The sequence below is a fragment of the Bos grunniens genome, chromosome 2 (genome assembly GCF_055505025.1).
Source record: "Bos grunniens cultivar Pamir isolate PY7600 chromosome 2, Bosgru_T2T1.0, whole genome shotgun sequence".
NCBI classification, from domain to species: domain Eukaryota; kingdom Metazoa; phylum Chordata; class Mammalia; order Artiodactyla; family Bovidae; genus Bos; species Bos grunniens.
This window is the reverse complement of record NC_141166.1, coordinates 102,241,781-102,269,533: the sequence shown is the minus strand read 5'-3', so window position 1 is coordinate 102,269,533 and position 27,753 is coordinate 102,241,781. Positions and strand designations below refer to the sequence as shown.

The 27,753-nt window shown below is 36.7% G+C and overlaps 1 protein-coding gene across 4 annotated transcripts in view; it reads right to left on the bottom strand.

The window, feature by feature from the left end:
• Nucleotides 1-27,753, bottom strand: part of SLC4A10 (solute carrier family 4 member 10) — a 343,004-nt gene that overhangs the window by 134,664 nt on the left and 180,587 nt on the right. For all 4 annotated transcript variants that reach the window (XM_086369819.1, XM_086369812.1, XM_086369792.1 and 1 more), the window contains exons 5-6: nt 13,223-13,383; nt 2,037-2,225 (exon numbers count right to left, since the gene is read on the bottom strand). In XM_086369819.1, the coding sequence (XP_086225945.1) occupies nt 2,037-2,225; nt 13,223-13,383 (350 nt within the window). The remainder of the gene's footprint in view (nt 1-2,036; nt 2,226-13,222; nt 13,384-27,753) is intronic.

Below are 27,753 nucleotides of genomic sequence, written 5' to 3'. Positions count from 1 at the left end.
ATGGTGACAGAACCACTTCAGAACTATTCATATTCTAGTTTTGAGAAAAACTAAGCAATTGCCTCAATAAGACAAAAAGCACGCTCTCAGAAAAACTTTGTATCTTTATGTGGATTTTTATTTAAAGCTATAATTCTATCACCTCTTCTTATGTTTAATGAAGGTTTAAAGCTGTAACAAATAATGTGTCTAGGTCTATATGATATTACAATAAATAATTCATCCAGTGAATTCAGTGCCCTTTCCCTCCAAAAGTATAATGTAATAAAATCATTTTATAGTAAATGTTATCCCCAGTGAAAATCTGAGATACAAATTATGGCTAGCTCACAAGGTCCTTACATCTTTGAATAAACACATAGTATTCTTACAGACATATATTTTATTGTCTGATTTCCAGTAAAGGTAATGAAATAAAAACAGAAGTTAACTTTTATAAAATTTGCTTGCATTCAAAGAGATTTACGTCATGATACTATTTTAATAAGGTCTTTAGAATCATCTAGATATAAGTCAATAGTCAAAATTAGCAAATATCTCAATCTGTTTTTTGTTTGTTAATCTGTTTTAAAAAATATCAAGCAAATACCAGTATTGTGAGCATAATAAATGCACTATATAATGTTTCAGAATATAAAAACTTCATTTTGTCATTTTCATATATAACGTATTTTAAAACAAATTGTGATTTAGAATATGAATATATTTTAAATGTATGATGTAATTCAAAGTAAGCTACAAATCCTCAAAATATCCAGTGGGATTGATAAATACAATATTGTATATTCTATAAAGCACTCATAACACTTTTATTGAATTTAATATATGTACAACTATAGAGTTTTCAATATAACAATGATTTACATTCAGTCATTAAAGGCTCTTTAAAAAAATCAAATTAGTATTTCCAAAATTATTTTGCTGTTTAGAACTGGTTCTGTGTTCTGAAACAATAGTACATCTAACCATTTTTATTGATTTATTAAAGCATTTCTTCTATCTGTCTATATTTGATTTGGTAGTATGGAAATTACCAAAGTACCTATATAAAGTAGAATCTGGAAAAACCTCATTTTCATGCATTTGTATTTAAGGCATCTTTTAAGCTTTTGAAAACAGGAGCGAAATTACATAAAGTCTATGCTGCCAATACACATGCTTCAGTCCGTTTGTGGAAATCAGTCTCTCTAGTAAAACACCTGAAATTACTTTTCACTAATTTGTATTTTTTAAAACTGGGAACTTTTCTAGCTAGCAGAAGTATAATAAACTCATATCATCTGCATGATAACTTCATTTTCCTTCACAGGACCAATGGAAAGGATGAGTGACAGATCTCTAAGCAACTTCCTTAGTGTAAAAGATGAAGGGTCAAATGGATACCAGGAGGGAACAAAATACACAGAAAGGATAAAACAGTCAGAAACATTGTTTTGGCTTCATGATTGCTAAGGAGTAAGTCATGAACGAGTACTAGAAAACAATGGTTGGCATCATCTACGTTGGTGTGCCAAGATGGTAAGTGTGGTGCCTCCATGGACGCTAATGAAACAGTACTGCAAAAGGCAATGAGCCCATGAACTAGAAATCAGGCTTAATATATGTAGAGACACAAGTAAGGTACTAGCTGCTCTTTTCAATTGTGATCTCAAAAGGGATTCGTTGACCATGAACAACATGAAGCCAATATTTTCCTCTCACTATCACTAAATGTTGATGATTATTCATGTTAACTAAAAGACATTAAGTCAAAGCACTGTTAAGCTATGAGACGCTCATTAAGCTATGACACAAAGACTAGGATCTTATTTGGGATGCAACTGACAGTTTGTGTTTGCTACAATGGAGTCTATAACCTCCTATTAGAAAAAGTTTCCCTTGCATTCTTTCATGAGCCTGTCAGGAAACTTAAACTCTTTGTCAAAATTCCTACAATTTGAATTTCAATAAATCATTTTCAAGTAAGATATATTTTAAAGGACTTTGATATTTCAGATAACTATAATAAACAATAAGTACAATAAAGAAATACTTACCATTTTTATCCATGGAATTTGGTTCTGATTGTTTCTTGCCAATATCAGCAAAGGAACGAACAATGGGAATCCTATTGGTGAGCTTCTTCTGATTCTGGTGGTGATGCTGTTTCATCAGAGCCTCGTGGACCCTGTGGCGTACATCCTCATTGAGCTGACCTGAGCTCACTTGTTGGTCAAGGACCATATCTGTAGAGTGAAGGCAGAAAGAAGATATAAGCACAGCTTTCCTGTGAAGTGATTAGTGAACCACTGAGTCCAAATATGCATACCCTAGGTAATCTTAGAAACAGAAGTTCGTCTTTGTAGAAGTGTTACGCAAGAAAGACATGGGAACTTTTTCATTATAAATCAAACATTTTAAAACATGTATCATATGGAGTTTTATTTTTCAAATATGAATAGCTGTATTGAGAACAAAATGCTTTATTGTCTACTTTATTTACACTGCTGAGAGGGAATAGTAGTAGGGGTGATATAAATACAAATAGTACGTCTAAAATTGGAAAATAGCTTCATACTTATATTTTAATATGATCTTCCTCTCCTTTTCTAGTAGAGAATAACTTCAGTGTTTTTTCTTTAAGTGAACAAAAGTCCACCTGTAAAAATTTGATGCAAGGTGGCTTAGGCAACTATCTGTGTGTGTGTGTGCTCAGTCGTGTCCGATTCTTTGCAACCCCATGGGCTGTTGGCAGCCAGGCTCCTCTGTCCATGTGATTTTCCAGGCGAGAATACTGGAGTATTCCAGTATTCTGGAATACTGGAATTCCAGAATACTGGAATACTGGAATTCCAGAATTCTGGAATCCTCCTCAGGGGATCTTCCTGACCCAGGGATCGAACCCTGATTGGCAGGTGGATTCTTTACCACTGAGTCACTTGGGAAGTCAAGTAAACAACTCTTTCACATGAATATAAAATCAATCCTCTCAAATCTTCCTTGATACTGTGTTTATATTTAAGAAAAAAACATTCTATATCCATAAAATAAAGAACAAAAGATGAGATTTTCAGAAGGCTATAGTTAGGCAGATTGATATTTATCATACGTGTCAGAAATGCCTATAAAATAAGTAGATGAGTAAAGGCATTTTTAGGTTTCTTGGTAATACAAAGTTCACCTCACTAAACCTCAGTGTAATTAATCTGCTTTCCTATGACCAAATATTAACTGTTTGATTTTCTTATATAAAGCAGATTACAGTGAATTGCCTTCCACTGCCCCGTTGAGTATACTGAAGATTTGAAAACTAGCAGAATCCTCCTTCCAAACAATGTCTTCCTTCCATGTGAAAGGCAAATGACTGGGGAAGCAGACTTGGGTCCTGTCTCATGTTCTAGCTGTGTGGCCTCGTGATGTTGAATAATTACAGTGTCCTTATTTCTAAGACAGAGATAATAGCTATCTCATACCAGCACTGTTACCGGGACATAAGGCATGACTGGAATATGGAGGTCCTCAGTAATTTCCAGGTACAAGATTTTCTTTGAAATTTCCTTTAAGTAGGTTATGGGTTTGTGGTTTAAATTTTTGGATAGTTTTAATTCATTTATCTATATTTGATAATAGTATATCAAGCAGAGGCAAAGTTGGATTTATCAGTAACAGAAAACCCAAATCAAACTATCTAAAACAACAAATTTCATTGGCTCACATAGCAGAAAAATCAAAGTTAAGTTGGATTCATTCCATTTTTTCAGTGACTCTATCAGATTCCCCCTCCTCATGGTAAGGAGGGGTGAGCTTTAACCTCAGGCTGTTTTCCTCACTATCATAAGGTGGCTGCCAGCAGCAACAAAGAAATATACATCTTCTTTCACATCAGAGTTTCTTTGCTTGTTTGTGACTTTCTCTTAAAAGAGAATTCCTTTTCCCTCTTCCTAGTGACAATTCTAAGTTCGACTGACATAGTCCTGTCTATATTTGCTGAGCCAATCACTGACTAAGAAGATGGGATCCCCACTTGCTTTAGGCTAATCAAGAACTTCCCATTACTCTGGAGTCATGTCCCTAATTCAGAGGCAAACAAACCTTTTATGTACTGGGGCAGATAATATTTTAGCCTTTGCAAGCCATACAATCTCTGTCACAACTATTCAACTCCATTTATATAGTATGAAAGTAGCCACAGACAACATGTACTGCTGCTGCTGCTGCTAAGTCGCTTCAGTTGTGTCCGACTCTGTGAGACCCCATAGACGGCAGCCCACCAGGCTCCCCCATCCCTGGGATTCTCCAGGCAAGAACAGTGGAGTGGGTTGCCATCTCCTTCTCCAATGCATGAAAGTGAAAAGTGAAAGTGAAGCTGCTCAGTCGTGTCCGACTCTTAGCGACCCCATGGACTGCAGCCTACCAGGCTCCTCCGTCCATGGGATTTTCCAGGCAAGAGTACTGGAGTGGGCTGCCATTAACAACATGTACAAATTACCATAATTGTGCTTCAATAAAACATTTTTATGGACACTAAATTTGGATTTCACAAACTTTTCACATTTCAAAATATTGATCTTCTTTTTATTGCTTTTAATAATATAAAATGTAATATTCTTTGTTAGTGCACATGCCTAACAAGATCAAGCAGTGGCCATATTTGCACATAGAGCATAATTTGCCAGCCTTTGCTCTATCACTTGGCTGTTTACAATGGAAAGAGGTAGAATGCATGTCTGGAAACAAGCCATAAAATCCTCTATAATTACCTCCAAAGTCTCTTCTGAAAATGTATGATAATATATTTAAACTTATATCTCAATTTTTTGGAGACTAGTAGTTATACTACACTTGGATTAATTTGAAATAAAGGAAATGTTAAATTGTCAACATATATGACTTCACATTGCAACCCTGCCAAGAGTGAAAAACATATATAAAACATGCATCATTGTTGTTGTTTTAGTCGCCAAGTCATGTCCAACTCTTGCAACCCCATGGACTGTAACCTGCCAGATTCTCTGTCCATTTTCCAGGCAAGAATAGTGGAGTGGGTTGACGTTTCCTTCTCCAGGTAATCTTCTCCAAATATGCATTATATACTTCATAATAGGAGTTGTAAAGTAGGTTATTCAGATCACACAGCAGTTTTATCTATAAGTCATGATATGTATCCCAAGTTTAATATTCTAATCAGAATAAAAATTAATCATATAATAAAACATGTACATGCTTATAATTTTTCATTCTTACCAAAGCACAGCTTTCCAGGCTTGAGTACCATGAAAAGCAATAAGTTACTGGCTTAAAAGTTTTTCAAGTACCTGTGGCGGATTCATTTTGATATTTGGCAAAACTAATACAATTATGTAAAGTTTAAAAATAAAATAAAATTTAAAAAAAAGTTTTTCAGAGATAAGGTCTTTATATAAAACAGTTGTATAAGAGAAAATAAATAGTAAAAAAAAAAAAAACTCATCTGCTCATTAGTCACACAGAAATAAATACACAGTAAACTCCTCGGAAGTAACTGCATCTAGCAATGCCTTAATGAACTATAAACGTTAATCTACTTGCTTAAAAATATAACTCATGCTAAAGGTGGAATTTAAGTACCAAAGAGAGTGTGATTCACTAATCACTTACATTGTTCTCCTCACCACTATAAAATACATTAGTATTAACCTTAAAAAGTAGGGAAGGATAATAAGTCATAATGGCTTTCAGCCCAGAGTCAAGACCGACCATCTCCACAGGCTCTGATGCCTAAATAACACAGTCTAGCCTGCCAGAGTACAGTGTCAGGATCTGATGGTAACAGAAGGAGCAGGAAGAAAAAGAATAAATCGGTCAATCTTCTAGCACTAAACGGACTCCAGAAAAATAGCATTTGTGTAAAAAAGCCTCCGAAAGTGAAAAAATACTTCTCGTCCTAATAAGGCAATTAAGTCACCATGATTAGTCCATTTTGACTATTGAATGAAAGCCTCTAGAGACCATGAGATTCTACAGACTCTATATAAATCTGTCTCTTTAAAGATGATCATATAATTGTTTTGTCTTAATAATCTATTGTCTTAACTTAAAAGATGCTGGAGGAGAAGAGGAGGATAGAGGTTTCTAAATTGTACTGTTTGGTTGCCAGTACCAACAGCAGTATGTGTAATAAAAATGTGAACTACCATGGTGCTGGTGCTAAGTTGATTCAGTTGTGTCTGACTCTGCAATCCCATGGACTGTAGCCTGCCAGGCTCCTCTGTACATGGGATTCTCCAGGCAAGAATACTGGAATGGGTTGCCATGCCCTTCTTCACTACTATACAAATACTTAATTTCCCGACCAAGAACGGTAACAGTATAGGCATTTAAAACATATATATGGCTATTCTCATACTCCCAAATCTGCAGAATATATTCAGTGGAGCAAACTATGGATTTTCTTTGGATGAAAGATTTTAAACAACAAAAGTTGTTTTAATGAACTGAGATCTATGAGTGCTAATCTGTCCATGATACTAACTTGGTTTGGTTTTAATATCTTACCTTCATTGACAGAATTAGGTTAAAATATAAATACCACAGAGCTAATATTTCCATTATTAATCTTTATAGTGCTGAATTTAAAACAGATTAACATAGATTGCAAAATTACCTATAATTTATGTGAATATAATTGAGCAGCATTTTTAATATAATTAATCTCTATATCAAAATAAATTGTGATAAGAAAATATATCTGGAGAATCTTGGATTTGAAAAGGTTAAGTACTATTTTGAAGGAATAAGTTTAAATTTATTCTCAGTTCCTTAAAACACTGGGAAATAGACATTTTTAAATTAACTTTATCCAGAAGAAAATCCTACTTTAATTACACCAGAAATTCTTGACAGACCTGCCAGATACAAATGGGATTTTCTCCTACTAAGTCTACAAAAATCTCTTTAAGGAATTATTTAAGAGTCGATCAAAAACATATCAGAACATTGATATAAAAATACTTGACCATTCTAAAACAATATCTGGGCCATATGCCTGTACTAGGAAATGTCTAGAAAACATTAAGCTGTAGAGTCTGTGCATTTACAAAGTACTAGGGCTTAGAGCTCTTAAAAATAAACAATTATATCTAGCTCTCGCAAGACAGAAACTAATGACTAATACGTTAGTAACTGTCTAATGTATAGAAATATATAATAAATAAGAGGTGAAGAAAAGCTTCCAAATCTTAAAGTTAATTATAATCACTATGATCCCAAATTATCATGAAATAGAATAAAACAAAATTTATGATTATAGGTTAATCAGAAGAAGCTATTTCCCATTTTCTGCAGGTGTTACCTGTAATATATTACTATTAACCTGTTTATAAAATGGAGGAAATAGTTTCCTCTCTACCTCACAAGGTGTCTTTGATAATAAAATATAGTAACGAATGTGAAAATATAAAGTTAGAAGTCTTCAAAATGTAAAACATATTTACTACACACTCAATAATACAGCTAAATTGTCACAAAGTAAAAATAGCAGTGAGTAAACAACAAGAAAATAATTACAAGCTATCACGAGAAAATGTTTTAATGAGATTTTATTGAGGACAGAAATAAATACATTTGGATTAAATAAGCCAAATTAAAATTACTCAGAGAGAATCTCTTCTCATTAATGACTGAAAAGGAACCTAAAGTAATAATCATCTACACAAGTATTTGTAATCATATTTTTCTACATGGTATTAGCTCTAAACTACTGACCTTTTCTGAATGGCAATTTACAGACTGTTGTACATTGAAAATGAGACATTAAAAAAGTTAGTCTACTTTACAGCCAGAAAGATACAGACTAATTAGAAGAGAATAAAGAATACTAAAAAGCTATTAATATTTGGGGTACAGAGACTTTCATTGAACTACTTTCATTTGTAAGAACAGACTTAGAAAATGTAATCTGCTTTAAAAAACTAGATTCAACACAGCTAACGAGCTGAGCTTGGGGAAGAGGGCAGGTTTAGGGAAATGAAACATAAATTTAGACAACAAAACCAAGCTAAGATGATAAGTGTTTTCATCAAACTATAACAGAATATTCTCTGGTGGAAATAAATTCCTAAAGAAGCCATTCAAAATTACATGTTTTAAGAAATTTAAAGCCTGGTAAAACTATGAGGACTACTTTCTGAGGCTAATTTTGCCATGCTGAGGAATTTGACAGCTTCATTAAAAAGAGCCAATATAAAACTCATTTGAATTAATCCATTTTCAAAGGTAATGAAATGCTACTGACTAAGTAGCAGAAATAAACTCCTTATTTTCACAAGACCTTTAACCTTCTGAGTCTCTTCATTTATGAAGGATAACAATAATAGTTCTCGGTTCCAAGTCTGTTCTGAGAATTAAAAAGATAGCTGTAGAATTACTAAAAAGAGCTTCCTAAATGGTGAAGTGCTAGGGAAAGCCTTACCATTTCATTTCTAATTAAAACATAAAATATTTATTGGTATCAGCAATACTCCATAATGTAAAGCTAGGAAATTGAGTTGGAAGGCTACTATACCAACATTCTCAGGAAGTTTGCTAATTCCCACGTTGTTGTTCTACTTGCTAAGTCATCCAACTCTTTGCAACCCCACAGACTGTAAGTCTTGGTTAATGTGACCTGTTGCTGTATCCTGTGTTCTTCCAAAAAGTATGCTGTGTATATTCTATACAGTCATTTAGGCTCTAGTTCTGTATTTTTCATCGCAGCACTGTTTATAATAGCCAGGACATGGAAACAACTTAGATGTCCATCAGCAGATGAATAGATAAGAAAGCTGGGGTACATATACACAATGGAGTATTACTCAGCTATTAAAAAGAATACATTTGAATCAGTTCTAATGAGGTGGATGAAACTGGAGCCTATTATACAGAGTGAAGTAAGCCAGAAAGAAAAACACCAATACAGTATACTAACGCATATATATGGAATTTAGAAAAATGGTAATGATAACTCTGTATGTGAGACAGCAAAAGAGACACAGATGTATAGAACAGTCTTTTGGACTCTGTGGGAGAGGGGTGGGGGATGATTTGGGAGAATGGCATTGAAACATGTATAATATCATATAAGAAACGAATCGCCAGTCCAGGTTCAATGCAGGATACAGGAAGCTTGGGGCTGGTGCACTGGGATGACCCAGAAGGATGGGATGGGGAGGGAGCTGGGAGGGGGGTTCAGGATGGGGAACACGTGTACACCCGTGGTGGATTCATGTTGATGTATGGCAAAACCAATACAATATTGTAAAGTAATTATTAAAATAAATAAATTTAAATTTAAAAAATTAAAAAAATAAATAAATAAAATGTAACTTCTTTCTAAGTGTTGTATGACTGAGGGGAAGGAAACTTATCTTCCCTGTGTGTGTGTGTGTGTGTGTGTTTTGTTCGTGATTTAACAAACAAAATATTTCTCCATGCTTACTTTTTCCCCCACATATTGCAATGTACGTATGCCTACTAGCACCAACAACCAAATAAATAATTTTAGAGGAATTAACGACATCCATTTCAAGCCACCTCTTTCTTCAGAGAGTAGTTGTAATGCCATAGAAAGAACACAGAGGTTAAAGTCAGAGGAACTTAAATGGAACTTAAACTGTGAAAGTTTCAGGATTTCTATTTTCTTATTGAAATATGGGAATGACACTTTATGAGGCTATTTGAAGATTAAATTACATACATTATTTTTCTAATACAATATTTTCTCATGTGATCAGAAAACAGTGTTTCGGTTTTTTTTTTTTTTTTCCCCATCCTTACAATATAATTAAGACATTGAAATCTCTCTGAAGTATTTCTATTCTACAAATAAATTCCACATGCAACTGCTTTTATTTTTTTCCAAACTAGAAATCTTTTTAAAACTGCTTGAGTCTTAGCTTTGTTTCTATTTTGAAAAAACCTTCATTAACCATTTTATTTATACCCTTTCAAAACTCATTTCTGTGGTGGTTTCTTTTGTATTACTTTGTTTTTACTAAAATGTGTTTGCTTCCAGATCAAAAGATACAGGAGTTCTTTTCTTTTATTTCCAGAGTAACAGTAAGAAGCTTCCTCAATATAACTGTTTGTGTGATAACAGGCTTCTAGTACAAATCATTCATCCCAGAGGCAAGTCACAGTTTCCAGTTACAAACTAATCTCAACTATATCACTTGGCTTCCTCTGGAATTCAAGACTTTTAATTCAATTTAAAATAAATGGAATATAAAAACAAAAGTAAACAATTGGGACCTGATTAAACATAAAAGCTTTTGCACAGCAAAGGAAACTATAAGCAAGGTGAAGAGACAACCCTCGGAATGGGAGAAATAGCAAATGAAACAACTGACAAAGGATTAATTTCCAAAATATATAAGCAGCTCATACAACTCAATAGTAGGAAAACAAAAAACCCAATCAAAAAGTGGGAAAAATACCTAAACAGACATTTCTCCAAAGAAGACATACAGATAGCTAACAAACACATGAAACGATGCTCAATATAGCTCATTATTAAGAGAAATGCAAATTAAAACCACAATGAGATATCACCTTACACCAGTCAAAATGGCCACCATCAAAAAGTCTACAAACAATAAATGCTGGAGAGGGTGTGGAGAAAAGGGAATTCTCTTGCACTGTTGGTGGGAATGTAAATTGATACAACCACTATGGAAGACGGTATGGAGATTCCTTAAAAAAAACTAGGAATAAACCACCAAATGACCCAGCAATCCCACTCCTACACATACACCCTGAAGAAACGAGGGTTGAAAAATACACATGTATCCCATTGTTCATTGCAGCACTATTTACAATAGCTAGAACATGGAAGCAACCTAGATGCCCATCAACGGATGAATGGATAAAGAAGTTGTGGTACATATACACAATGGAATACTACTCAGCCATAAAAAGGAATGAATTTGAGTCAGTTCTGATGAGGCAGATGAATATAGAACCTATTATACTGAATGAGGTGAATCAGAAAAGGAAAAATATCATATTCTAATGCACATATATGGAATCTAGCAAAATGGTTCTGAAGAATTTATTTACAGGGCAGCAATGGATAAACAGACATAGAGAACAGACTTATGGACATGGGGAGAAGGGAGGAGAGAATGAGATGCATGGAAAGAGTAAAATGAAAACTTACATTACCATATGTAAAATAGATAGCCAACAGGAATTTGCTGTATGGCTCAGGAAACTCAAACAGGGGCTCTGTATCAACTTCAGCTTCCTCAGCATTACTGGTTGGGACATAGGCTTGGATTACCGTGATATTGAATGCTTTATTGACTATGCCAAAGCCTTTGACTGTGTGGATCACAATAAACTGTGGAAAATTCTGAAAGAGATAGGAATACCAGACCACGTGACCTGCCTCTTGAGAAACCTATATGAAGGTCAGGAAGCAACAGTTAGAACTGGACATGGAACAACAGACTGGTTCCAAATAGGAAAAGGAGTACATCAAGGCTGTATATTGTCACCCTGCTTATTTAACTTCTATGCAGAGTACATCATGAGAAACGCTGGGCTGGATGAACCACAAGCTGGAATCAAGATTGCCAGGAGAAATATCAATAATCTCAGATATGCAGATGACACCATCCTTATGGCAGAAAGTGAAGAGGAACTAGAAAGCCTCTAAGTGAAAGTGAAAGAGGAGAGTGAAAAGGTTGGCTTAAAGCTCAACATTCAGAAAATGAAGATCATGGCATCTGGTCCCATCACTTCATGGGAAATAGATGGGGAAACAGTGGAAACAGTGGCTGACTTTATTTTGGGGGGCTCCAAAATCACTGCAGATGGTGATTGCAGCCATGGAACTAAAAGACACTTACTCCTTGGAAGGAAAGTTATGACCAACCTAGATAGCATATTCAAAAGCAGAGACATTACTTTGCCAACAAAGGTCCTTCTAGTCAAGGCTATAGTTTTTCCAGTGGTCATGTATGTATGTGAGAGTTGGACTGTGAAGAAAGCTGAGCACCGAAGAATTGATGCTTTTGAACTGTGGTGTTGGAGAAGACTCTTGACAGTCCCTTGGACTGCAAGGAGATCCAACCAGTCCATCCTAAAGGAGATCAGTCCTGGGTGTTCACTGGAAGGACTGATGCTGAAGTTGAAACTCCAATACTTTGGCCACCTCATGTGAAGAGTTAACTCATTGGAAAAGACTCTGATGCTGGGAGGGATTGGGGACAGGAGGAAAAGGGAACAACAGAGGATGAGATGACTGGATGGCATCACTGACTCAATGGACATGAGTTTGAGTAAACTCTGGGAGTTGGTGATGGACAGGGAGGCCTGGCGTGCTGTGATTAATGGGGTCGCAAAGAGTCAGACACAACTGAGCGACTCAGCTGAACTGAATTGAACTGATGGCTAATTCATGTTGAGGTTTGAAAGAAAACAAAATTCTGTAAAGCAATTATCCTTCAATAAAAAAATAAATTTAAAAAAATGGCCAGGGGCATCCCTAGTGGTCCAATGGTTAAGAATCTGCCTGCCAATGTAGGAGATACAGGTTCCATCCCTGGTCTGGAAAGATCCCATATGCTTGGGGCAACTAAGTCGGTGTACCACAACTACTGAGCCTGTGCTCCAGAGCTGGTGAGTCACAATCAGTGAGCCCGTGTGCTGCAACTACTGAAGCCTGAGCACTGAGAGCTTGGTGCTCCAGAACAAGAGAAGCCACAATAAGAAGCCTGTGCACCACCACCAGAGAAAGCCAGTGCACAGCAACAAAGACCCAGCACAGTCATAAACCAATAAATAATTTAAAATAAATGGCCATAGCTTTCCGTTCTATTCTAATCTTTTTCCTATTTATTGAAATTTTTTCATTTGGTTATTTCATGTATCTGAATATTGAAAAAACCAATCTCTAGCTTTATGGATTTTTCTTTCTGTTTTTTCATGGCAGCCTAATTACATACTATGTTGAAAAACAAAAACAGTATAGCCTAGATAGGAGCCAAGATATATAGGTTCTTGTTCTACTTGCCACTGTAAGTTAGACCATATATCTTTGAGACTCAACTTATTTTATCTTAAATGAGGTGGTAAAACAAAGTTGTTTTTAAGGTCTCATACATTAATCATGAGAATTAATTTCCTAAAAATTATACATATATAGAATTATAAGGAAAAAAAGAGTAAAAAAAATCAGCTGCACCATAACGATGAACTAGACTAAGGAGAATAAAAGATATACCTGCAATTTCTTCTAAAGTATTGGCATGCATGTCCAGCAACACAGTTCCATTCAGAATACAACTTCTTAACTCAAATAAGCTGTGCAGTGAAAGAGTAGCCACATAAGGCTTGCTCCACCTTTCCCCTCCATCTTCCACATCTTCTTCAAACTTCAACCACCTATACAAATAAATAATATCATCAGCACACTGAGAGTTACACTGTAGATAAATGAATCTTTATCTCCATAATAAAAGGTAGACACATAAAGATATTGACATTTTTTCTTGGTTTCAAGGGTTTTAGAAGTAAAAGCCAACACAAGACCTCTGGTTTATTTCATTTTAATTCCATTTAATATTCTATCTGTCACTGAAAGATATATTTAAAACAAAGAAAAACTTTAAGTTATTTTTATTAATATTTTGGCACAGGAGTGGCTAGCGGCAGTTGAGCGTCGCAGGAGCAGGAAGTGGCGTGAGGACATACCCCACGTCCAGGGTAAGAGAAACCCAAGTAAGCCGGTAGGCACTGAGAGAGGGCATCAGAGGGCAGACAGACTGAAACCACAATCACAGACAACTAGCCAATCTGATCACACGGATCACAGCCTTGTCTAACTCATGAAACTAGTCCATGCCATATGGGCCTGACAGAATGCAGTCCACTGGAAAAGGGAATGGTAAACCACTTCAGTATTCTTGCCTTGAGAACCCCAAGAACAGTATGAAAAGGCAAAAAGATAAGACACTGAAAGAGGAACTCCCCAGCTAGGTGCCCAATATGATACTGGAGATCACCAGAGAAATAACTTCAAAAAGAATGAAGGGATGGTGCCAAAGCAAAAACAACACCCGGTTGTGGATGTGACTGGTGATAGAAGCAAGGTTTGATGCAGTAAAGAGCAATATTGCATAGGAACATGGAATGTTAGGTCCATGAATCAAGGCAAACTGGAAGTGGCTAAACAGGAGATGGAAAGAGTGAACGTCGACATTCTAGGAATCAGCGAACTAAAATGGACTGGAATGGGTGAATTTAACTCAGAAGACCATTTTATCTACTAAGACATGAGTTTGGGTAAACTCTGGGAGTTGGTGATGGACAGGGAGGCCTGGTGTGCTGAGATTCATGGGGTCGCAAAGAATCGGACATGACTCAGCAACTAAACAGAACTGAACTGTGGGCAGGAATCCCTTAGAAGAAATGGAGTAGCCATCATAGTCAACAAAAGAGTCCAAAATGCAGTACTGGGATGCAATCTCAAAAACGACAGAATGATCTTTGTTCGTTTCCAAAGAAAACCATTGGATATCATGGTAATCCAAGTCTATGCCCTGACCAGTAATGCTGAAGAAGCTAAAGTTGAACGGTTCTATGAAGACCTACAAGACCTTTTAGAACTAACACCCCAAAAAGATGTCCTTTTCATTATAGGGGACTAGAATGCAAAAGTAGGAAGTCAGGAAACACCTGGAGTAACAGGCAAATTTGGCATTGGAGTACAGAATGAAGCAGGCAAAGGCTAATAGAGTTGTGGTAAGAGAATGCACTGGTCATAGCAAACACCCTCTTCCAACAACACAAGAGAAGACTCTACACATGGATATCACCAGATGGTAGACACCAAAATCAGATTGATTATATTCTTTTCAACCAAAGTTGGAGAAGCTCTATACAGTCAGCAAAAACAAGACCGGGAGCTGACTGTGGCTCAGATCATGAACTTCTAATTGCCAAATTCAGACTGAAATTGAAGAAAGTGGGGAAAACCACTAAACCATTCAGGTATGACCTAAATCAAATCCTTTATGATTATACAGTGGAAGTAACAAATTGATTTAAGGGACTAGATCTGATAGACAGAGTGCCTGATGAACTATGACATTGTACAGGAGACAGGGATCAAGACCATCCCTAGGAAAAAGAAATGCAAAAAAAACAAAATGGCTGTCTGGGGAGGCATTACAAATAGCTGTGAAAAGAAGAGAAGAAAAAACCAAAGGAGAAAAAGAAAGATATACCCACTGAATGCAGAGTTCCAAAGAATAGCCAGGACAGATAAGAAAGCCTTCCTCAGCAATCAATGCAAAGAAATAGAGGAAAACAATAGAATGGGAAAGACTAGAGATCTCTTCAAGAAAATTAAAGATACCAAGGGAACACCTCAAGCAAAGATGGGCTCAATAAAGGACAGAAATGGTAGGGACCTGACAGAAGTAGAAGATATTAAGAAGAGGTGGCAAGAAAACACAGAACTGTACAAAAAAGATCTTCATGACCAAGATAATCATGATGGTGTGATCACTCACCTAGAGCCAGACATCTTGGAGTGTGAAGTGAAGTGGGCCTTAGGAAGCATCACTATGAACAAAGCTAGTGGTGGTGATGGAATTCCAGTTGAGCTATTTGAAATCCTAAAAGATGATGCTGTGAAAGTGCTGCACTCAATATGCCAGCAAATTTGGAAAATTCAGCAGTGGCCACAGGACTGGAAAAGGTCAGTTTTCATTCCAATCCCAAAGAAAAGAATGTTCAAACTACCGCACAATTGCACTCATTTCACACACTAGGAAAGTAATGCTCAAAATTCTCCAAGCCAGGCTTCAGCAACAAGTGAAGCATGAACTTCCAGATAGTCAAAGTGATTTTAGAAAAGGAAGAGGAACCAGAGATCAAATTGCCAACATCCGCTGGATCATCCAAAAAGCAAGAGAGTTCCAGAAGAACATCTATTTCTGCTTTATTGACTATGCCAAAGCTTTTGACTGTGTGGATCACAATAAACTGTGGAAAATTCTGAAAGAGATGGGAATACCAGACCACCTGACCTGCCTCTTGAGAAACCTCTATGCTGCTCAGGAAGCAACAGTTAGAACCGGACAAGGAACAACAGACTGGTTCCAAATACAGAAAGGAGGATGCCAAGGCTGTATACTGTCATCCTGCTTATTTAACTTCTATGCAGAGTACATCATGAGAAATGCTGGGCTGGATGAACCACAAGCTGGAATCAAGACTGCCAGGAGAAATATCAATAACCTCAGATATGTAGATGACACCACCCTTATGGCAGAAAGTGAAGAGGAACTAAAGAGCCTCTTGATGAAAGTGAAAGAGGAGAGTGAAAAAGTAGGCTTAAAGCTCAACATTCAGGAAACTAAGACCATGGCATCTGGTCCCATCACCTCATGGCAAATAGACGGGAAACAGTGAGTGACTGTATTTTGGGGGGCTCCAAAATCACTGCAGATGGTGACTGCAGCCATGAAATTAAAAGATGCTTACTCCTTGGAAGGAAAGTTATGACCAACCTAGACAGCATATTAAAAAGCAGAGACATTACTTTGCCAGCAAAGGTCTGTCTAGTCAAGGCTATTTTTTCCAGTAGTCATGTATGGATGTGAGAGCTGGACTATAAAGACAGATGAGTGCTGAAGAATTGATGCTTTTGAACTGTGGTGTTGGAGAAGACTCTTGAGAATCCCTTGGACTGCAAGGAGATCCAACCAGTCCATCCTAAAGGAGATCAGTCCTGGTTGTTCACTGTAAGGTCTGATGTTGAAGCTGAAACTTCAATACTTTGGCCACCTGTTGCAAAGAGCTGACTCATTTGAAAAGACCCTGATGTTGGGAAAGATTGAGGGCAGGAGGGGAAGGGGACAACAGAGGATGAGGTGGTTGGATGGCTCAGCAACTCAATGGACATGAGTTTGGATGAACTCCGGGAGTTGGCGATGCTGTGGTTCATGTGGTTGCAAACAGCCGGACACGACTGAGTGAGTGAACTGAACTGAACTGAAAATTATATTAATATAAGTGTTTAGTCGGGCTTCCTTGGTGGCTCAGTGGTAAAGAATCTGCCTGCCAGTACAGGAGATGTGGGTTTGATCCCTGAATTGGGAAGATCTCCAGAAGAAAATGGTAATCACTCCAGTATACTTGCCTGGGAAATATCACAGACAGAGGAGCCTGGCAGGCTACAGTCCATTGGGTGGCAAGAGTCAGACAGTACTTAGCAAGTAAACAACAACAAATGTTTATTCAGTGGTCACAGGGAATCTGTAATAGAACTAATAAAGAGAGTACACTTCATGGAATGATAATAAAATGCAAAAGGAAATGAAAGAGTAGTCATTTTTATTTAGTGCAAAGTCTAAAAACAATATACGAAACTTTTGAAAATTTTGCCCTTTGATTTTTAGAGAAAGTAGTATAATTTGGGGATTATTCTGCTGGAAAAATACATATTAGGCCTGCTTGAATAAAATCTTGTGATTGCAGTCACTTCTAGGGACTAAATCTATAAGAACTGAGCTCAATTTGCATTACCTAAGTGTTCCTGCCAGGGCTAAGAATAGAAGACTCTTGATATCACAGTGCCAAATGGGAAACCACTGCCTTCTTGGAGTGAAATGAACAGTAATATCTGAGATTTTTTTCTAACTAAGATAAATGGAAGGAATAAAGAGAAATTGATGATTTTACTGCTTGGCAGTCATACTAAATATCTTATTCTTTTAAGAACTTCCTTTTTAATCTCAGTAGATAACCAATTTAATTCCACCATTTCTAACAAACCCTCACCTAAATGCCTCTCTTTTCTTCACTCCATACATTTTCCTCATTTTTTTCTTCTCCTTGTCACTTTTGCCCTAACTTCCTCTTGCCGTGCAATATCACTCGAACTTCCTCTCTATGATATTATATTACTGTTTTACATGAAAAAATTACACAATCAAACACTCCAACTCCAACAGAGGACAAGTATGTTGTCTAGTAAAGAATCAGTATACTGGCCAGCTAAAAAAGCCAACCAAAAGGGGTAGTCAGAAAGATTAATGTGTAGAGTTCCAAGAAAGATAAAGAAACTCTGGATCTGTTCTTAGTGTTCAAGAGCCAAAATGTCAGGAAGTAAAAAGGAAACTAATAGGGAAAAATGGCTATATCTGCCACAAGTTTAGAGAGGGGAGTATACCTACGCCCACCAGGAGTTTATAGAATGTTTGAAGGTTGAAAAAACACTTGAGCACAAATCATTGACAGCATCTCTTCAAATGGTGGCAATATTATAGCAATTTTATATATACATCTATATACAACATATACATGTATTTTTGCCTACGCAGTTCAGAATATTTTCATATTAGTGAATCTTAACAATTTTTACCCCTTTCGGGGTCATTATGCATCAGAGACCATGTGATAGTCATTAATAAGGCTCGTCAACTATAGCTTAGCAACCGAACAACAAAAGATTCAGTAACTGCCACAATAATCAAAATATATAACTGCTCCATCATCACAAATGAGCTTCCTTTATAGTCTCCGTCTTCACCCCGTTTCTGTCCCCTAGTAATCATTAATCTTTTCTTCATCACTATAGTTTTGTCATTTTGAGGACATTCAATTCAGTTCAGTTCAGTTCAGTCACTCAGTTGTGTCCGACTCTTTGCGACCCCATGAATCGCAGCATGCCAGGCCTCCCTATCCATCACCAATTCCCGGAGTTCACTCAAACTCATGTCCACCAAGTCGGTGATGCCATCCAGCCATCTCATCCTCTGTCGTTCCCTTTTCCTCCTGCCCGCAATCCCTCCCAGCATCAGAGTCTTTTCCAATGAGTCAACTCTTTGCATGAGGTGGCCAAAGTACTGGAGTTTCAGCTTCAGCATCAGTCTTTCCAATGAACACCTAGGAGTGATCTCCTTTAGGATGGACTGGTTGGACCTCCTTGTAGTCCAAGGGACTTTCAAGAGTCTTCTCCAACACCACAGTTCAAAAGCATCAATTCTTCAGCGCTCAGCTTTCTTCACAGTCCAACTCTCACATCCATACATGACTACTGGAAAACTATAGCCTTGACTAGCCAAAGTACTGGAGTTTCAGCTTCAGCATCAGTCTTTCTAATGAACACCTAGGAGTGATCTCCTTTAGGATGGACTGGTTGGACCTCCTTGTAGTCCAAGGGACTTTCAAGAGTCTTCTCCAACACCACAGTTCAAAAGCATCAATTCTTCAGCGCTCAGCTTTCTTCACAGTCCAACTCTCACATCCATACATGACTACTGGAAAACTATAGCCTTGACTAGATGGACCTTTGTTGGCTAAGTGTGTAATCATACAGTTTGCAACTTTTGGAGATAGACATCTTTCACTAAAGTACAATGTCTTTGAGATCCATCCAAGTTGTTGTATATATCAGTAGATTGTTCCTTTTTATTGGTGAAAAGTTTTCCACTGTATGGATGTATCCGTTTATTTAACCACTCACCCAATGAAGGATATTTGAGTTGTTTATAGGTTTTTGCTATCACAAATGAAGCTGCTATGAACATTCATGTAGAGATTTTTGTGTGAATGTGTTTTCATCTCTCTAGGATAAATGCCTAAGACTGTGATTGCTGAGTCTTATTCACTAGTACATGCTTAGTTTTATAAGAAACTGTCAAACTGTTTTCTAGAGTAGTGCTACCATTTTACATTGGTGCCAGCAATAGCAGAGAGATCCAGTCTCTTGAATCCTCATCAGCATTTGCTATTACGACTTTTTAAAAAAAATTTAGTTATTCTATTAGGTGTGCAGTAGTATCTCACAGTGGCTTCAATTTACATTTCTCTAATGACTTATGATTTTGAACACTGCTTACATCTCTATTTGCAATGTGTTTCTCTTCTCTGAAAGGTCTTTTTTTGTTTGCTTCTTTTTGCACGTTTTCCTAATTGATTTGTTTTTATACTGTTCAACTTTGAAAGCTTTTTACATATTCTAGATATAATATTTTTGTCAAATATGTGGTTTGCAAATATTTTCTCCCTGTCAGTAGTTTGTCTTCATCCTCTAACAGGTTTTGTTTTTTTCACAGCAAAAAGTTTTTAATTCCAATGAAGTCAAATTTTAAAATATTTTCTTTTAGTTAAAAGATTGTGCTTTCAATATCATGTCTAAAAATTCATCTTCTAGCCCTTGGTCCTGAAGATTTTCTCCTACATTTTCCCTAACGTTTGTATAGCTTTATGTTTTACATTTAGATTTACGATTTATTTTGAATTAATATTGTGTACACTGTGAAGTTTAGATTGAAGTTAATTTTTTTTTTTTTACTTATAGAACTCTAACTGTGCTAGTACCATTTTTTGAAAAGACAATTCTTTCTTCACCTTTGTCAAAAATCGCTTAGCTGCACTTAGATTCAGTTCAGTCACTCAGTTGTGTCCGACTCTTTGCGACCCCATGAATCGCAGCACGCCAGGCCTCCCTGTCCATCACCAACTCCCAGAGTTTACTCAACCTCATGTCCATTGAGTCAGTGATGCCATCCAACCATCTCATCCTCTGTCGTGCCCTTCTCCTCCTGCCTTCAATCTTTCCCAGCATCAGGGTCTTTTCAAATGAGTCAGCTCTTTGCTTCAGGTGGCCAAAGTACTGCAGTTTGAGTTTCAACATCAGTCCTTCCAATGAATATTCAGGACTGATTTCCTTTAGGATGGACTGGTTGGACCTCCTTCCAGTCCAAGGGATTCTCAAGAGTCTTCTCCAACACCACAGACCTTGGGTTAGTCTTTCTTAATTCTCTATTCTGTTCCATTTTAAAACTACTTCCTTTAGAATAATTTCCTTCAAATTGAGGGTTTGGTCTTTCAGAAAAGAATGGAGACTCTTGGGAGTTTCATGCAGTTTGGATGACCAAATATAAGTTATATGCATGGATGGTTTGATATAACCATTATGAGTATTACAGGAGGAAGCATCAGATGCTTCCCATAAAAAGGAACCCACGAGTTACAAATATCAAGTTACTAAACACTTCAAGATTCAGTGCTTTATGCCAACTCCAGAATGATGCCAAAAGCTTCGAAAGATATTTAAATGAATATATTTTAAAGATATATACGTATATCTCTCTTTTCTGTTTTTCATTCCATTTCATACTCTAAAGATAGAAATTAGCAGGCCTGAGAACACACCAAATCCTGTTTCAAGATCTGTAGTCACTGAATATACTGTCAGTTGCAAAATGCCTGACTGCAGTTAATGACCTAAACTGCTGTAATTTATTCCAGTTTTCAAATAAACTCAGCTGACACTTGTTTGACTAGCAAACCAAAGCAAACAGGAGTCTCACGAGCATGAATGAGATGTGAAAGACAATAAGAAAAACTGAAATTGTAGGCCAATTGCATGATATTTTCTATGGGGGAAGGGTGGATTTAAACTCTTTGAGTTTATTTTCATTTCTTTCAGTAAGTCTGGGTCTGTTTTCATCCGTAATTAACACATTGGAATCTCTTTCTACTAAGCAACAACAACATAAAATAGGTGTTTCCTGAATTCTTTGAGGATTAAGTTGATGATAATCTCCTCTACAATACACATATAAGAAATCTACAAAATAAAATTCTTCTGTAAATTAGAAATGGACTTTTTCTATGGAATTTAACTCTTTCTGTTTATTTTATTCTCACTAATTCAGTTTACCTTTTCTAACAATTTTATTCTCTGATTCTATCCAAATAGGGAGTTACTGTATCATCTAAAATCATAGCCTTGGGGAAAGTCATGAATTTTCAAGAGAAAACATCTTTTTATGGGGTAAAATTAAGGATATTGAGGGTTAAAAAGGAACATGGTTAGGATAGGGGCTGGAGAATAACATATGTGATCATAAAGTGCCTATTTCAAGGGGAAAGGGAAAATAAAATATATCCAAAGTTAGAGTTTATTGACATTCAGTTCAGTTCAGTCGCTCAGTCGTGTCCAACTCTTTGCGACCCCATGAATCACAGCATGCCAGGCCTCCCTGTCCATCACCAATTCCTGGAGTTCACTCAAACTCACGTCCATCGAGTCAGTGATGCCATGCAGCCATCTCATCCTTACTGACATTAGCTATTCTTAACCCATATTATTTTCACACCTCACACTCCACTTGAACCTCTACAAATTTTGAATATTGAATACCTTCACATCATGAATAAAATTGGTTTGATTTAATCATCTTTTTCCACATTACCATCTATGTATCAGAGGCCTAACTGCTACCCCTTGGTTTGCCTCTGCTGAGCTCATTTGTGGGTAACATTTTTAAAGGGCAACCACAGTGAGTCAAACATGTTGTTTCCACAATTGCACAGCTGTGGTACCTCTGCGTACTTTTCTATTAATAACATTACATGCTATTTATAAGCAGGACATTGTAATTGTGCTGATTTCATGAGCCCAGCCATATGGCTTCTTTTAGGGTCTTTAAAAGTGAACAGCTGGTTTTCACAAACATTTATTAAATAATTATGATTCAAAATTTAGCTTCAAAATCTAAAACTTTACCTAAGCTTTAATTGGCAACAACAGTGGGCATGAAAATTCTAGGTGTGATATGTGGCAGGTGCAATGTGCTGATAAAATATCCTTTTAATTTCTACTATTAGGGTAGAAAATTATTAATTACCCCTGGAATACTAATCAAAAGAAAGAAATAGTTCAAATGGTTAGGCTAATGATCTATTAGAATTAAACTGCATTTGAAAACTCAGACAGAGTCATGAATTAACTAAAATTAGTCTTTTTAGATGAACTAGGTTATCCAGAACAAAATTACTTTTACCACATTAAAACCTACTTCATTTCTAAGTCCTCAATAAATATATTCTGTTCTTTCCTGAAGTATTGTGCCTCAGCCAAAATTTCCTACTCTTCTCTTCAATGTCTGTTACTATTTTGACTGCTTATCAGATGTTTATTTGAACCTCAAATATATGCACCAGAAGCAGGGCTAAGAACACAGGTCCTATCTAATAATATTAGAGAATACTAATAATTAACTAAATCATCTCTTTCATTCTTTATAAATAAGTAGCAACATATTTTGGTGACTTAGAATAAAATGTCGTTCAAGTTAATCCATTAGACCATGATAAAACCTTACCTGCTCAACTGTGATAGGCAGAGAGCTAGATTCTGGTATTACTCTGCTATCTCCTAGCTTGAACAGAGTGGGAAAGTTACAAGAAGTTAGTGTTTAAAAGGAATAGATCACCATTTGATCTAGAAGGTAAAAAACTCTAGATTTTTACGTCAGAACACATATTCCTAATTCTCTGCTCTATTCTGAGGGATGAGAAAGAAGAAATACATTTTTAAAAAAATGCTGCCAAGAAGTAATTCTCAGCAATTGATTAAAGAAACTGTAATCAGAGCTGTACAGTCATCATAACCATCAATCTTCTTCGTTTAAGTCAGACAGGAACTCTTGTTTCTTAGAACTAGTTGAGGATGGATGATTCTAGCCTTAAACAGGGAGGTTTGCACTTTAAATTCCTTATCAAAAACTTTTCATCATAAAAGAGCAAAATTTATAAAACTAATTGGTGGAGAATATTATCATATATTGTTTTTCTGTCATCAAAAAAGATGAGCACATATATTATGTCTTTGAAAATAGTACTTATGTTTTGATGCAGTTCAAAGAAAAAAATTAGGTAGATGGTTCTTAATCTTAAAATTTTCCAGGTCATATATTAATAAAAACTGTTTCAAATTTAGTTCTACATTTAAAATATTAAAATAGCATCAGAAAGAATTTAATTTATATATATTTTTTCATTAAAAAAGGGTAATTCACACAGAATAACATACCCTAGTTTTAAGGCATTAAAAAACACAAATAACAAAAATGAATGACTTGAAATAAAACCAGTAAAGGAAATAAACAGCTAGTTCTCCAGAAAAACATAAAAACATATGAAAAGATATTCAATCTCACTAATAATTAAAAATACAGATTAAAACAATGAAATTTACTTTGCACCTATAAAATTAGCTAAAATTTTTACAAGTTTGATGATTTTCGGTAGCAACAGTTTGAGGGAAATAAGAATCCTCATACATTATTGAAGAAAGTGCAAATTACCAAAATGTTTTATCAGGGCAATTTTGTAATATCTACAAAAGTAAAAAGTCTGCTCTCTTTGATATACAAATCCCACTGTCAAAAAGTCATGCTACATAAATACCTACAAAATAATGCCAAAATATATGTGTAAATGATTATTACAGGAAAAATAAATAAATAAATAAAACAATCTAAATCCTTATAAAGACTGGCTGAATAAATAAAGTTCATCCATATAATTAAATGTAGTGCAGTCATTAATGAGATTAAAAGGACTGAGTAATCTATACTGATAATGTGGAAAATGATCCAAATATATTAGGTCAAAAAAACAAGGCATGAACACAGTATAAATTCCTCTTATATAAACATAAAAAGGGCATACATTTACATGCAGATGTGGGCATTAAAATGTTTATGAAAAAATATACAAGAAGCAATTAACAGTGATTGCCTTTGAGGAGAGATACTATAAATAAGAATAGAACAATACTCTTGCTTTTTTACTTTTCTATGCCTAGAGTTAAATGTATGTGTGCTCAGACCTGTCTGAAGTTTTGTAACCCATGGACTGTAGCCCTCTAAGCTCCTCTGTCCATGGGATTTCCCAGGATCTTTAGGGGATCTTCCTGACACAGCAATTAAACAGTGTTTAAATGCAAGATCCAAAACTCTGTCCCTGAGCCCTCCTGAATCTACATCTGAAAAAGATCCCTGGCAATATGTAAAACTAAAATTTGGTAGTTCCGTTCAGTTACTCAGTCATGTCCAACTCTTTGCGACACCATGGACTGCACCAGGCCAGGCTTCCCTGTCCATCACCAACTCCTGGAGCTTGCTCAAACTCATGTCCATTGAGTCAGTGATGTCATCCAATCAGCTCATCCTCTGTCATCCCTTTCTCCTCCTGCCTTCCATCTTTCCCAGAATCAGGGTCCCTTCTACTGAGTCAGTTCTTCTCATCAGGTGGCCAAAGTATTGGAGTTTCAGCTTCAGCATCAGTCTTTCCAATGAACACCTAGGACTGATCTCCTTTAGGATGGACTGGTTGGACCTCCTTGCAGTCCAAAGGACTCTCAAGAGTCTTCTCCAACACCACAGTTCAAAAGCATCAATTCTTCGGCACTCAGCTTTCTTCACAGTCCAACTCTCACATCCATACATGACCACTGGAAAAACCATAGCTTGACTAGATGGACCTTTGTTGGCAAAGTAATGTCTGCTTTTTAATATGCTGTCTAGGTTGGTCATAGCTTTTCTTTCAAGGAGCAAGTGTCTTTTAATTTCATGGCCGCAGTCACATCTGCAGTGATTTTGGAGCCCCCCAAAATAAAGTTTCATTGTTTCCATTGTTTCCCCATCTATTTCCCATGAAGTGATGGGACCAGATGCCATGATCTTAGTTTTCTGAATGTTGAGCTTTAAGCCAACCTTTTCACTCTCCTCTTTCACTTATCAAGAGGCTTTTTAGTTACTCTTCACTTTCTTCCATAAGGGTGGTGTCATCTGCATATCGGAGGTTATTGATATTTCTCCTGGCAATCTTGATTCCAGCTTGTGCTTCTTCCAGCCCAGCGTTTCTCATGATATACTGTGCATAGAAGTTAAATAAGCAGGGTGACAATATATAGCCTTGATGTACTCCTTTTCTTATTTAGAACCAGTTTGTTGTTCCATGTCCAGTTCTAACTGTTGCTTCCTGACCTGCATATAGGTTTCTCAAGAGGCAGGTCAGGTGGTCTGGTATTCCCATCTCTTTCAGAATTTTCCACAGTTTATTGTGATCCACACAGTCAAAGGCTTTGGCATAGTCAATAAAGCATTCAATATCACGGTAATCCAAGCCTATGTCCCAACCAGTAATGCTGAGGAAGCTGGAGTTGAACAGTTCTATGAAGACCTATAAGACCTTTTAGAACTAACTCCCCCAAATGATGTCCTTTTCATTATAGGGGACTGGAATACAAAAGTAGGAAGTCAGAAACACCTGGCTCCTACTGCTGCTGCTGCTAAGTCACTTCAGTTGTGTCCGACTCTGTGAGACCCCATAGACAGCAGCCCACCAGGCACCCCCTTCCCTGGGATTCTCTAGGTAAGAACACTGGAGTTGGTTGCCATTTCTTCTCCAAGAAACACCTGGAGTAATAGGCAAATTTGGCCTTGGAGTACAGAATGAAGCAGGGCAAAAGCTAATAGAGTTTTGCCAAGAGAACACACTGGTCATAGCAAACACCCTCTTCCAACAAGACAAGAGAAGACTCTACACATGGACATCACCAGATGGTCAACACTGAAATCAAAGGCTTTAGCACAGTCATAAAGCAGAAACAGATGTTTTTATGGAACTCTTTCACTTTTTCAATGATCCAACGGATGTTGGTAATTTGATCTCTGGTTCCTCTGCCTTTTCTAAATCCAGCTTGAACATCTGGAAATTCTCGGTTCATGTATTGCTAAAGCCTGGCTTGCAGAATTATGAGCATTACTTTGCTAGCATGTGAGATGAGTGCAATTGTGTAGTAGTTTGAACATTCTTTGTATTGCCTTTCTTTGGGTCTGGAATGAAAACTGACCTTTTCCAGTACTGGGGCCACTGCTGAGTTTTCCAAATTTGCTGGCATATTGAGTGCCGCACTTTCACAGCATCATCTTTTAAGATTTGAAATAGCTCAAATGGGGTTCCATCACCTCCACTAGCTTGTTTGTAATTATGTTTCCTAAGGCCCACTTGACTTCGCATTCCAGGATGTCTGGCTCTAGGTGAGTGGTCACACCATCGTGTTTATGTGGGTCATGAAAATCTTTTTTGTATAGTTCTTCTGTGTATTTTTGCCACCTCTTAGTATCTTCTGCTTCCAGTAGGCTCATACCATTTCTGTCCTTTATTTTTCCCATCTTTGTATGAGATGTTTCCTTGGTGTCTCTAACTTTCTTGAAGTGGTCTCTAGTCTTTCCCATTTTATTGTTAACCAATGGCACCCCACTCCAGTACTCTTGCCTGGAAAATCCCATGGGCAGAGGAGCCTGGTAGGCTGCAGTCCATGGGGTCGCTAAGAGTCAGACATGACTGAGCAACTTCACTTTTACTTTTCACTTTCCTGCATTGGAGAAGGAGATGGCAACCCACTCCAGTGTTCTTGCCTGGAGAATCCCAGGGATGGGGGAGCCTGGTGGGCTGCCGTCTGTGGGGTCGCACAGAGTCGGACACGACTGGAGTGACTTAGCAGCTATGTATGCCTGCAGTTCTTGTGCACACCTGGATCACAGCATTCATTATACAGTATTCACAACTTTGTTTACTATCTAAATCCTGCACTGGAGGTGAGGTTGTTAAAAGCAAGATCTAAGTTGTTTGTTTTTCTTATTTGGCTGCACAGAGCAGCTTGTATGATCTTTGTTCCCCAACCAGGGACTGAACCCAGGCCCTCTGCAGTGAAAGCATGAAGTCCTAACCACTGAACACCCAGGGTATTTGCTAAGATTTTTGTTGTTGTTGCTGTTCTATTGAACTTAGCACACAATAGAACATAAGTGTTTGTTAAATAAATGAGTAAATACGGAAGAAAAGAAGAATGAAAAAATAAACGCAAATTTATTTATTTTGCAAATAAATTTATTGTATTTATAAATAAATAAATGCAAATTTATTGCTTTTTTA